Source organism: Embiotoca jacksoni, unplaced genomic scaffold (assembly GCF_022577435.1).
Source record: "Embiotoca jacksoni isolate LCO1_2020_lvr unplaced genomic scaffold, fEmbJac1.0.p SCAF_50, whole genome shotgun sequence".
NCBI classification, from domain to species: Eukaryota; Metazoa; Chordata; class Actinopteri; family Embiotocidae; genus Embiotoca; species Embiotoca jacksoni.
Genome location: NW_027185404.1, coordinates 278,216 through 292,152, shown reverse-complemented (window position 1 = coordinate 292,152; position 13,937 = coordinate 278,216). Strand labels below are relative to the sequence as shown.

The 13,937-nt window shown below is 45.3% G+C and overlaps 1 protein-coding gene across 5 annotated transcripts in view; it reads right to left on the bottom strand.

The window, feature by feature from the left end:
- LOC138211842 (NACHT, LRR and PYD domains-containing protein 14-like) overlaps positions 1 to 13,088 on the bottom strand; it is a 30,983-nt gene extending 17,895 nt beyond the window's left edge. For 4 of the 5 annotated variants that reach the window (XR_011179366.1, XM_069171983.1, XM_069171986.1 and 1 more), the window contains exons 1-3: positions 13,042 to 13,088; positions 9,399 to 9,540; positions 9,167 to 9,286 (exon numbers count right to left, since the gene is read on the bottom strand). Coding sequence is in view for 4 of the 5 variants with exons in the window: in XM_069171983.1 (XP_069028084.1) it covers positions 9,167 to 9,286; positions 9,399 to 9,529 (251 nt within the window). In the remaining variant the exon portion in view is untranslated. Of the gene's footprint in view, positions 1 to 289; positions 672 to 9,166; positions 9,287 to 9,398; positions 9,541 to 13,041 lie in introns of those variants that run through there. The other variant, XM_069171984.1, reaches the window with a different exon arrangement.
- Positions 13,089 to 13,937: the final 849 nt, after the last annotated feature.

Here is a 13,937-nt window from a genome sequence, read left to right as displayed (position 1 = left end):
AGCTTAAATTTTTGGAACACATCGAGTTAATCGGGACAAAACCTCAGCTCACTGCAACCTGTGGTGAATTCAGAAGTCCATCACTATATTTAAAAAAATATGCAAAGTCAGATAACATCTATTTGGAGATAAAGTTTTAGCTGAATTTCAGGAGCAGGACCACGCCTCAACCACACCCCCACTTCTGGCCACACTCCTATAAATATCCACCCACTCTAAACCTCGGCCTGTTCACGTTTTCCGCATCCGGAACCAGAACGCCACGCAGAAAAAACAAAAACGATCTTACCTTGGCCCAAACATGGATCTACTGTTCCTCAGCCTGTCCGACGATGACGACAATTGTTTTGCCCCCCCAGAGGCCACCCATACACCCAAGGGAAGCCCTTGATCTGCTGCCCTCTCCAAAAACCCCAGGGATACCCACGAGACGCCGCCAACCGCCACCGGGAACACCCAGACAGCACATCGGAGCCAAACCTGCCGATCAGCTACATCCACCCACTAGAATCCCTCTCTCCGCTCAATCCTTCTGTACGAAGGTTCCGATCCACAGCCATCCTCCAATAACTCACTCACCGGTGACAGAGGGAGACCTGCCACCCCCAGACGTAGTCAACGGAAACGTAAGTCCCCTCTCTCTTCCTCCACTCGCTCCAGATCCAGCGCTCGGGAACGAGCCTCCGACGACTCCGGCTCTCCAGCGCGCCGCGCTCAAAGCCGCCGCCACCGCTCCCGCGGTCCAGCCAGGTCCCCGGTCGAAGACACACCAGCCAAGATCTCCGACTGGACCGTAGTCCGTCTGCTAAAAGCTAAAAGAGCTTCGACAACAAAGCGAAACTGTTCCAACTCCTCACAACTTTCTGAAAGCCAGTCAGGCTAAAAACACAGACGTACTGTGCAAAACTCACCGGCGTAACGTCAACGACAGTGACGTCACCACGCACCTCCAAGCCCCGCCCTCCCACCCACAAAGTTCCGGGTTGCCAGGTTGGCAGGTAAAAAACGCTTAATCATCGACCTCTCGGCCCCTCATGGCAGCCAAATTCCGAGCATAAATAGCTTACTCCCAAGCGAAAATGTCTCCCTGAAATATGCCACCATAAACCATGCCATTTCCCTCACCAAACTTGCCGGCAGAGGTGCCTGGCTTTCTAAAACACACATAACAAATGCCTTCAAAATCCTCCCTATCCATCCGGACTTCTGGTGCCTCTTCGACATCCACTGGAAGAACGCCTACTACTTTGCCGTGAGACTCACTTTCGGCTGCAAGAGCAGCCCTAAATTATTTGACACACTATCAGAGGCCTTGTGTTGGATTCTCTCCAACAACCACAAAATTCCTCACCTGGTCCACCTCCTCGACGACTTCCTAGTTATAACCCCTCTTTTATCACCTCCAGCCCACGGTCTCTTGACCATGAAATTAGTCTTCGCTCAGCTTGGCGTCCCTCTCTGAAGAGAAAACAGAAGGTCCTTCACACATCTTGGAGTTTCCCAGGATTACTCTCGACACTGTCCAGTTCCAAGCTTCTTTGCCCGGGGAGAAACTCCACCGCATCATTCTCCTCCTACAAAATTTTCTTCTTACTCCCTCTTGCACCAAACGACAACTGCTCTCCCTCTTGGGACATCTGAACTTTGCCTTGCGCATCATCCCCCAGGGTCGCTCCTTTATTTCGCACTTGCTCTCCCTCGCATCATCTACACCCTCACTTATCGATCCAGTCTCCATGGATACCCCCTCCAGAACAGAGATGCAGATGTGGCTGCACCTCCTCTCCAACTGGAACGGTTTCACCTTCTTTTACGACGACCAACTTTCCAACCCAGAAGACATTCAGCTCTATACTGACGCTGCTCCTTCCGCCGGTTTTGGGGGCCACTACGGCAGACGATGGTTTTCAGCTGAATGGCCCATCGAATTCCGCAACTTCCTCCAAGGCTCCCTCCAATCATCTTCAGCAGTCCACGAAATATATCCGGTCGTCATCGCCGCTCTCCTCTGGGGGCACGAGTGGCCAAAAAGGTCTATACTCATCCATTCTGGTAATATCGCCATAGTCGACATCATTAACAAAGGCAGAACAAACTCTCCCGCGATCATGCCCTTCATACGCCGTCTCACATGGCTGTCGGTCACCCATCAATTTATTCTCCGAGCTAAACATGTTCCTGGCCACCATAACTCTATTGCTGACTCTTTGTCTCGCTTCTCCTTCCAGATCTTCAGAACCTTAGCTCCAGATGCGGAGGAGAATCCAACCTGTCCCACCATTTTCAGACACGACATTCCTCATCTGAAACCAACCATCGCAGAACTCATCTCTTTTTCCCAACAAGCCATCAGCAGCTTAGCCCCCAGCACTCTTTCTACTTACTGGACGGCCTGGAACTCTTTCCGCTCCTTCCATGCCACGTTTAACCTTCCGTTTCCTTCCTTCGACGTGGCCTCCGTATGCAGCTTCATCTCCTATGTCCACTCAATTCTTCACATCAAGATGCCCACCATTAAGGTTTACCTTAGCGGTATCAACTTCTTTGCAAAATTACTCACTGGCTCCCCCTGCTCCGCTGCAACGCTCTCCCAGTCATCTTTACTTATTAAAGGCCTTCAGCGCCAAACACCTACACCGACTCCTCGCCGTCTCCCGCTAACCACCGATCTTATTTCTCACTGCATTGCCACCCTTCGTTCTAACCACTTTTTCGCCCACCTGGCGCGCACTCTGGAATCCATGTTTCTACTTGCTTTCTTCGGTTTCTTCCGATGCTCAGAATTTGCTTCTTCTTCAGCCAAGTTTAACCCTTGATTACAACAAAGAAATCAGCCTGTTTGAGTATTTGTGTCAAATTAAACATAAATCTGATCGACACATCGTAGAACAGTCAGTGCTCCTTTAATCCGTTAAACTAAATTTAACTCAACGTGGCTGCACTCAAACATCCATACAGTCCATGTAAATTCATTTGATAGTGTTGATTGTAAATGAAGAAACACATAGACTCTGGTCTATTTCTAGTGTCCAATATATTGTTAAATATTAATATATTGTTAAACTCCACCCTTGCGTATCCGACCTCTATCCCATCTCCGAAGATTGCTGAGGCTATTCGCTCAAACGGAGCAAAACAAACCAGGTCAGCAACCCAGTTCCCATATTTTACTTTAAACTAAATTCATATCTGAGCCCCTACGAACCCCTCATACACTATCTTCAGCTCAGGAAAACGCAGCAAACTTCTTCCCCTGAACCACCTGTTCATCACTGAAACAGGCCAAGTTGCCAATCGATCCTGGTTCCTTTTACACTTCAGAGTAGTTCTAATCACCTCGGGGATTAATCCTGACTCCTTCTCCGGCCACTCCTTTTGCATAGGGGCAGCCACCACTGCGTCAACCAGAGGAGTCCCAGACCACCTCATCAAGGTCATGAGCCGCTGGTCTTCCCAAGCCTACCAACTTTACACCCGCCACAGCTTCGACGACCTGTGCAAAGGGCAGGCACCCTTGCTTTCTTAGGATGGCTTCTTTTGGGGATCTGCAAGGCCCGGGAGCTGCAGTGGATCCTCGACTAAGCCTTCCCCAAACCGCAAAACTCTCACCCTGGCTTAATCCCCCTCAATCAATGAAGGTTCGCCCTCAGCCGAGGCGGGGTCCGAGCTAGTGAATTGGAGATAAACTTTTAGCTGAATTTCAGGAGCAGGACCATGCCTCAACCACTCCCCCACTTCCGGCCACACTCCTATAAATATCCACCCACTCTAAACCTCAGCCTGTTCACGTTTTCCGCATCCCACCCTCCCTCCCTCTTGTTAAACCGTTTCACTTATGGTTATCATGTTTCATAGCCTTTATCCTTCCGTCCCACATGGAGATCTCGGGGACCTGCAAGGCCCGGGAGCCGCAGTGGATCCTCGACTAAGCCTTCCCCAAACCGCAAAACTCTCACCCTGGCTTAATCTCCCCAATCAATGAAGGTTCGCCCTCAGCCGAGGCGGGGTCCTAGCTCGTGAAATCTCCATAATTCTTCATTCCAATGGTGCCAACATCATCACAGATGCTATATAGCACATGTATTGGGTGGCTGTGGCTCAGATGGTAGAGTGGTTTGCCCACTAATAGAAAGGTTGGCGGGTCTATCCCCAGCCCAATTGTCCTTGGGCAAGACACTGAACCCCAAGTTGGGTTTCTAGTATGAATGTATGTGAATGTACTCCTGATGGTGAGCACCTTGAGTGGCAGCTCAGTCTCATTAGTGTGCGCGTGAATGGAAAAAAAACATGTATAAGCAATGATAAAGCACTATACAAGTGCAGACCATTTACCACATTGTTAGTGGTTTTCAGTTTAGTCAAATGGTGATATTGAATATCTTGCTGTAATTGGTACTGGATACGAAAAATTTTATACTTTGCCAAATGTTTGCTCAAACTTCACCAAACTATCTGACAATACACCTGACATCATCAAAATGATTGTTATCTCAAACATTTTGACCGTGGTAAGCATTTTACTTTTTAACAGACAATTGATTAGTGCATGTGGGCGTTGTCCTTATGCTCCACCTTATACTTTTGCTCAATTTCCTGCAAGCTATCTATATCCATTGCCCTTGTCGTGTGTTTGGGCAGAAATATGTTTGAATAGCTGATTTTTAAGAGTTTTATCATGAAAATTATGCCAGATTGACCTTTTAAAAACTTTAGTGCACATAATTGTTTTCGTAAATAGTTTGATCCGTTCTTTTTCCACATAAATACAATTTTCCACCATACTACTTGGTATGTCTCCATTTTCTTTGGAAATGACTGGACACACCCTCAAAAAAGAAACATGGGTAAAACGTTATCTTTCTGTATTATTGTTGTCATCTTTGAATCTGGACGAGGTCAGCCTTTATACTTTTGTATAGTTGTGTTTTTGGTAATATAGTGAGGATGAATCCAGTCATCTCTCAACCGTGACAAAGCTCTGAAGATCCTTTTTGCCAAAGACAGCTGTTGCATCACTGCACCCTGATCATCGATCCTCAACAAGACCCAACGGTACCAGCAGAAGAAGCCTGGACAGGACGCCAGCTGCAGGCATGAACACCCACAGCACGACGCCAAACTGCAGAACCTCGGCATCTGCATGGAGGTCTGCAAGAAAGAGGCTTGTCTGGACGACTGGGACCACCCTCCAGTGAAGATGGGACCACATTCCAGTAAAGAAGGTACCGCCCTCCTCCAGTAAGGATTGGACCACCCTCCAGTAGGCAGAATCTATCTGAGCACTTTGATCCATTGGGTTGATGTCTGATAGCTGATTCATCTAATTCTAAATTCATAATCTCTCATTTAGACCAGGAACTAGCTCTGCTTTTAATAACCTATTATTTTTTATTATTATTAACTATTATTCACTCCGCTCAGAAATCCTGTTCATGACTTTCATGATCCATAACACTACAATCAATATTCATATAGTTTATTCTTGGTGTAAATATTGTTCAATAAATATCCTTATAGACCAAGCACTTGTTTTTGTGTATTTCCTGGAAGATATTGAAGATGGCGCCGCACTAGCGGCAGCCTGTTGCAGCAGCTCCCCTCCCCTTGTTATTAGTATTATTAGTATTTTTTTAGCCTTTCTCCTCTCTTCGGAGTTGTTGTTTTTTTTCTTTCTCTCGTGTTAAGTTAACGGTCCGTAATGGACCGTAATTTTTCCACGTTTCTGGCTGGGGGCACTGTTATTGTTTACTCGCGTGATCAGCTGATCGCGCTGAGTCAGCCCCTACTGCTGCTGCCCGGAGCGAGGCCTGAGATCCCCGTTGAACTTCGGAGAAGACGGCGGGGTTGCAGAGCTGGAGCTAAGCTAAAGGCGGAAAGGAGGAAATATAAACCAGCGGTACCGGCGATCTTAATGGGGAACGTGAGGTCGTTGGCCAACAAGACGGACGAGCTCGGCGCGCTGGTAAAGACCCAGAGGGAGTACCGGGAGTGCAGCATCATGTGTTTCACCGAGACATGGCTGCACTCACATTTCCCGGATCACAGCGCGGCCGTACCCGGCTTCAGGACTGTTCGGGCGGACAGAGACGTTGTTCGGAGCGGCAAGAAGAAAGGTGGCGGGATTGCAGTCTATGTGAACGAGAGGTGGTGCAATCCCGACCACGTGTGTGTGAAGGAACGTTTTTGTAGCCCGGACATTGAACTGCTAGCCGTGGGGATGCGCCCGTATTATTTGCCGAGGGAGTTCACGTCCGCCATTGTTATCGCTGTGTACATTCCTCCATCAGCTGACGCAGAGGCAGCAGTGGACACCATCCACTCCACTGTGGCTAAACTGCAGACTAAGCATCCCGGTGCATTTTTGGCAGTTACTGGAGACTTTAACCACACCAGTCTGGATAAGGTACTGCCAACTTTGCACCAGTATGTGAACTGCCCCACAAGGAACAATAAAACTCTGGACTTACTGTATGCTAATGCCATGGATGCATACAGTACTACTGCCCTTCCCCCCCTTGGTAGATCAGACCACAACCTGGTCCTGCTGACTCCCAAGTATGTTCCTCTGGTGCAGAGGCAGCCTGTGACCACCAGGACTGTGAGGAGGTGGACACAGGAGGCTAAAGAAGCCCTGCAGGACTGCTTTGAGTCCACGGACTGGAATGTGCTGTTTGGACCACATGGGGAGGACATCAACAGCGTGACGGACTGTATCACAGAATACATCAAATTCTGTGAACACACCACCGTACCATCCCGGACTGTAAAATGCTTCCCCAACAATAAGCCGTGGATCACCAGTGACCTGAAAGTTCTTCTTAATAAGAAGAAAGCGGCTTTCAGGTCTGGGGACAGGGAGGAGCTCAGGAGAGTGCAGCGCCACCTGAAGGAGAAGCTCAGGGAGTGCAAGGACTCCTACAGGAGGAAGCTGGAGGCCAAACTCCAACAGAACAACGTGAGGGAGGTGTGGACCGGTATGAAGGAGATTACTGGGTTCAAGGGGAGAGAGAGACGACCAGGGGGCTCCCTGGAGAGGTCAAATGAACTAAACTGTTTCTTCAACAGGTTTAGTTCACCACCCTCATCTGTCTCCTTCACACCTCACACCTCCCAAACACCTCTGCTGCTGCTGCCTCCCCCCCTCCCCCCTCTGCGCCCCCTGGTGAACTGCATAGAGCCCTCAATCTCAAAGGGCTCTTCCTCCATCGACACCTTGACCCCCCCCCCCCCCCACACACACACACACCCCTCACCCCCCTCTCTGTGACGACTGGCCAGGTTAGGAGACAGCTGGAGAGAATCCACCAGCGCAAGGCTGCAGGACCTGACGGCATCAGCCCCGTGGTCCTGAAGACCTGCGCCGTCCAGCTGGCTGAGGTCCTACAACACCTCTTCAACCTGAGCCTGAAGCAGGAGGAGGTCCTGGTGCTGTGGAAGACGTCCTGTCTGGTTCCTGTCCCCAAGAAGATGACTCCATCTGGCCTCAACGACTACCGACCGGTTGCCCTCACATCTCATGTGATGAAGGTGCTGGAGAGGCTGGTCTTGGCCCACCTCAGGCCGCTGGTGAAATCTTCTCTGGACCCTCTGCAATTTGCGTACCAGCCTCATGTGGGAGTGGACGATGCCATCATCTACCTGCTGCAACGAGCTCAGTCTCACCTGGATGGAACCGGTGAATCTGTGAGAATCACCTTATTTGATTTCTCCAGTGCATTTAACACCATCCAACCACTTCTACTGAGTGAGAAGCTGTGGGTGGTGGGGGTGGACGCGCCCACCGTCTCCTGGATCACTGACTACCTGACAGGCAGACCACAGTTTGTCCGTCTGGGCAGTGTGCTGTCTGATACGGTGGTCAGTGGTACTGGAGCTCCACAGGGGACTGTTCTGTCCCCCTTTCTGTTCACCTTATACACAACTGACTTCCAGTACAACTCAGAGTCCTGCCATCTGCAGAAGTTCTCTGATGACTCTGCAGTGGTAGGATGTATAAGGGATGGACGGGAGGATGAGTACAGGGCAGTAGTGGAGGACTTTGTGGAGTGGGTGGGAAGGAATCACCTGCTCCTGAATGTGGCCAAGACCAGAGAGATGGTGGTTGACTTCAGGAGGAAGACGACGGCTCCACAACCGCTGAGAGTTCTGGGAGAGGAGGTGGACATGGTTGAGGAGTAAAAGTACCTGGGTGTGTCCATCGACAACAGACTGAGCTGGAAGACCAACATCAATGCTGTCTACAAGAAGGTGATGAGTCGACTCTTTTTCTTGAGGAAACTTCAATCCTTCAATGTGTGCAGCGAGATGTTGGAGATGTTCTACCAGTCTGTTGTGGCCAGTGCTTTGTACTTCGCTGGGGTCTGCTGGGGGAGCAGCATTGGAGCCGGTGACACCAACAGACTTAACAAACTGGTTAAGAAGGCCGGCTCCATCATTGGCTGCAAACTGGACAGTCTGGAAAGGGTGGTGGAGAGGAGGACGCTGAACAAACTATTGTCCATCTTGGATAATCCTGTCCACCCTCTCAACCACCTGCTGCAGGGACAGCGGAGCACTTTCTCCAAAAGATTCCTCCAGCTCCGCTGTCACAAGGACAGATACAGGAGATCATTCCTGCCCACTGCAATAAGACTTTACAATAACTCACCTCTGGCAAAATCCATCACAGTACAATAACACTGTTGACTGTGTTTCTTGGTTGCTTGTATATTATATATAGATATATACTGTACTGTATGTATGTGTATATATATATATATATATATGTTAACTGTGTTTATTGGTTTGTTATATATAATGTACTGTGTATATATACTGTATATACTGTGCATTTTATATTTATATTTTTTACTGCTATTTTATTTTATTGATTTTCTATTATTATTATATTATTCTATTCTATTATTTTATTATATTGTTTCTATTATTGTCTTATTGCTTCTGTATGTATGCTGCTGTGGCGAAAAAATTTCCCCTCGGGGATTAATAAAGTATATACCTACCTACCTTGAAAGAAATCCCTGAATGTAGAAGTCATGGTTCAGACTATGTTGACTGATCACTTGTATAATAGGCCAATAATAAATTTTAATCTTGAGTCTTTGTGATTAACAGAAAGTGGTGCCCCGAATATGAACTTAATCCGCTTCAAATAAAAGTATCTTACTCTGCGTCTGAAGGTCCTGGTTCACCACTGAAGTCTGGAGGAAGACCATTGGACCAGTCACTCTTCATGGACAGACAACTGGATCCTGCAGACTCTTCCCTCTGTCTGTAGAACTGATCTCTGCAAACACAAACATGTTTCTGTCTTCATGTGTCCACTGACTTTAATCAATCTGGTCTCTAGTTTCCTCTGAACATGTTGAATAAGTGAATCATCAACAACAGTCTCTTACTCTGAGTCTGAAGGTCCTGGTTCACCACTGAACTCTGGAGGATAATCTTTGGACCAGTCACTCTTCATGGACAGACAGATGGATCCTGGAGACTTGGCTCGATCCTTCTCTTCCTCCATTAAAACACTCATCTTCAGTCAGTCTGAGAAGTAAAGGAGCAACACTGACTGTGAGCTCAGAACACCAGAATCATCAGAAACCTGAGGAAATCTGGTTTCCCCTGTTTCTGGAGGTGTTAGGTCGTTTAGGGACGGTGGTCATCTGACTAAAAACTACTCGCATCTGCTCATTTGAACTGTTATGACCATATTTATTTAAAAATGTACTGTGTGCTGTAAAAAACAAATGAAAAACATATCCTCTTTTTTAATCTGATAGCAGCAACATGCCTCTAAAAAGTTGGGACCGAGTCCACTGTGTTGCATCACCTCTTCTTTTAACAACACTCTGTAAACGTTTTGGAACTGAGGAGACCAGTTTCTGGAGTTTTGAAAGTAAAAAGTTGTCCCTTTCTTGCCTGATATAGGATTTCAGCTGCTCAACAGTTCAGGGTCTCCTTTGTTGTATTTTTCATGTCCTGATGCTCCAGATGTTTTCAATGGGTGACAGGTCTGGACTGCAGGAGGCCAGTTTATCAGCGGACTCTTCTACTACGGAGCCATGCTGTTGGAATACGTGCAGAATGTGGTTGGACATTGTTTTGCTGAAATAAACAAGACCTTCCCTGAAAGAGACGTTGTCTGGATGGCAGCATATGTTGCTCCAAAACCTGAAAATATCATTCAGAATTAATGGTTCCTTCCAGATGTACAAGCTACCCATGCCATGTGCACTAATGCATCCCTGTACCATCACAGATGCTGGCTTTTTAACTGAGCGCTGATAACAAGCTGGATGGTCCCGCTCCTCTTTAACCTGGAGGATGCAGCATTCATGATTTCCAAAAAGAATCTCAGATTGTGATTCATCAGACCGCAGAACAGTTTTTCACTTCATCTCAGTCAATTTTAAATGATCTCTGGCCCAGAGAAGACAGTGGTGTTTCTGGATCATGTTTCTATCTGGTTTCTTCTTTGGAGAGTTTTAACCTGCATTTGTGGATGCAGCGATGAACTGTGTTCACAGACGATGGTTTTCAGAAGTGTTCCTGAGCCCATGCAGGGATTTCCACGACAGAATTGTGTCTGTTTTTAATGCAGTGCTGCCTGAGGGCCCGAAGATCACCACCATCCAATATTGGTTTTCAGCCTTGTCCCTTGTGTTCAGAGATTTCTCCAGATTTTCTGAATCTTGTAACGATATTATGAACCGTAGATGATGAAATCCACTAATTCTTTGTAGTTTTACATTCAGGAACATTATTGTTGCACTATTTTCCCACACAGTCTTTCACACAGTGGTGAACCTCTCCCCATCTTCACTGCTGAGACTCTGCCCCTCTGAAATTATCTTTTTAGACCCAATCATGTTACTGATCTGTTGCCATGGTAACATAATTAGTTGTCAGATGTTCCACCAGGTGGTTTTGTTTTTAGCGTTACACAACTTTTCCAGTCTTTTGTTGACCCTGTCCTTTTTAGAGATGTGTTGCTGCCATCAAATTCAAAAAGAGCATGTATTTTTAATAATACAACATTTCTTGTTGCCTGTGGTCTATTTTTAATTAAATATGAGTTTATGTGATTTGAAAATCATCACATTCTGTTTATATTTACATTTTACACTGCAACACTACTGTTTCAGAAACAGGGTTGTATATAGTTGCTCTTGACTATAGTTCAATGAATTTATCAATTTAAGGTGGTTCATGATGAATATTTTCACAATTGGAAGATTTACTGACTGTAACATTGATACCACAATTGATGTGATCAATTAATTTTTCCATTAAGAATAATATTGATTCATTTTGCTGATGTTTATTAATTCGCTTACATTTACACAGTCCTTGTTTGTGATTATGTGTGCACCTTTATTGTGCTAATAGCTGGTTGGCCAACTTCACTGTTCACTTAAAGGTGAACAAACCCTCTTAAGACTGATTTGACTGATTTAAAGTTTGGTTATTGGTCCCTGCTGTTTGGACTTTGCTTTTTGCTTCTTCCATGTGATCGATCAACCACATGTTTTTTTATTCCTTTGACTGTTATTTGTTTGAAAGGTAATGAAATAAAACTTTGCATGCGAAGAAAATATAATTATTATTATTAAATCACATTTAATAAACAGAAGCATCATTCCCTCCTTCACCTTGTTGTGTTTATTGAAGCCTGGTCACTATGACAACATCCAGTACACACAAAATCTGCTGTTGTGATACCCTGTGACAGTTAACTGTTCGTACTGAGTCTTTATGTGAAGCTTCTTCCTCCTTGTCTGTAATAATAATAATTATGTTTTTCCAGACCTTTGTGACAGCATGACATTTATTGAGTATCAATGGCAGAAATATTTATATGATTTCACGTCAGCTGTTTGGTTACTTTCCCAGATCCCCTGCAGCTGTTATCTTGAGGAAACAAAACATTTGGCAACTGAGACTTGACTTTTGATGTCAGTCTGAATTCTAATGCCGTGACTCATAACAATATCATTGTCTACGATTAATGTGGTAAATAGTTGATCCATTTTCAACCACTTATCCAGATCATTTTCAGGGAAGAACAGGCAGGAGAGCCACGATAACCTCCAGAACAAGCAGCTCCAGCATGTGTTTGTTTGTTAGTTTTCCATTCAAACTACAAATATCTACAAGTGAAACAGCCTATCGGCGGTGTGGAATATAGATCTGATTAAAGCATATGTGGGCTCATATGATGTACGTTCAAAATGCATACTGATTGTAATCATTGTAAAACACATTGTTTATGCAGAAAACATTACGGGTATGAAATATGGCCAAAAGTAGGATGCAACTAGTGCATCATATTAGGAAATGAAATGTGTTCGAGGGAACTGAATGTGTTGATTGTTTGTATTATCATAGACAACAGGAATCTGTATGGAAGGGTCACGTGGGGTGCAACTCCCTATCAGGCAAGAGGAGGTGTGGCTTAAACGGAGGACAGTGGAAAACAACCAGACGAACATAATATGCAAATGTTCCCGTCACAGTATAGGTCACGCCTCTTCCAATAGCATAAGGGTATGTGCCGGAAAGCAGGAAGTTAGAATCCAACAAAGAGACGTTTGTTGATGTTGGGCTCTCCAAGATATCTTGTAAACTACGCTTAATAAAAATCAACTAAGACCGGTAAATGCCTAAAGACTGCTTCTATCAACGGACTCGGGGAAAACAATTGGGGACAACAATTTGAGATACAACAGCGGCCGCAGCCGGACCTCACCATACCTACACTACTTCAGGCTTCACTTTACGATCTGCGGCTTCTTTATGATCAGACCTTCAGTGGCCACATCCAAAAGTTTACAGTGAACACAGTGAGAACAGAAAGAATCAGGACTCTGTGGGGATTTTGTTCCCAAGTTGAATCTGTTAACTTCTGTGACGCAGTTTCTGAGCAGTTGATCAGCTGCAGCCTCTGAATCCACAGATTCATCCAACTGATCAGATCATTCTTCCCTCCGACCACCGGAAGAGACTACGACAGTAAAATAATGATCATGTTGTGTTAAAACTCACCCTGCCTCCTGTTCATCTTTCTTCCGTCTGCTCTGTTGACTCAAAATGGAACCTGAACTGCATACTTTCACTTTCAGTTGTCACACCCTTATCTAACGTTGTGTGTGTGTGTGTGTGTGTGTGTGTGTGTGTGTGTGTGTGTGGACAAGATATAATAAAAAACTAAAACTGTCTTCAAAGCAAATTAAGTTTATTTATTCCGTCAGTATCAGTTATAGTAAAAGGCACAAAAAACAATGAATGTCAACAATAAAAAAAAACATCTGTATAAGAACACGTGCACAACATGTAAGACAGGAAAATTTTTTTTAAAACTTGTACAACCCTGTTTCTAAAATAGTTGGGACAAGTACGGGGGGCACGGACAATCTGTGTGTCAGAAACAGTTGGCTGACCTCGACAGGCTCCACCGACTCGAACTCCTTTCATACCTGTCATGTGATCACTGATAGGAGACGCTAACAACAGAATGCTACAGGAGATCAAAGGGGGCGGTGATGTAGAAAAATGCATTAAACAATCAAATAGGAAGTCTGATGAACAAGCAATTCAACTTCTGAAACAGTACCTGTCTCAGAAGAATAGTTGTTTGATTGGATAAGATAAAGTAAAAATAAACCAAATTAAAATAATATGAGATTAGTTAGAGATGAGTTAATAGAAAAGATAGACCGAAGTTAATAGATCAAAGAAAATAAGAGAATACTAAGATTTAAGACGTAAAAGTTAAAGTTTAAAGGGGCCCAAAGACAGTGTAGTATAGGAGAGCGGTAGTCACACCAGAAGTAGAAGGGCGGATCAGAATAAGTAGATAAATAATAATAAAACATTAGGACCACAACATAAAATAAATAAAAGAAAAGGTAATGAGCAAAAGACTAGGAGGAACCTCACTG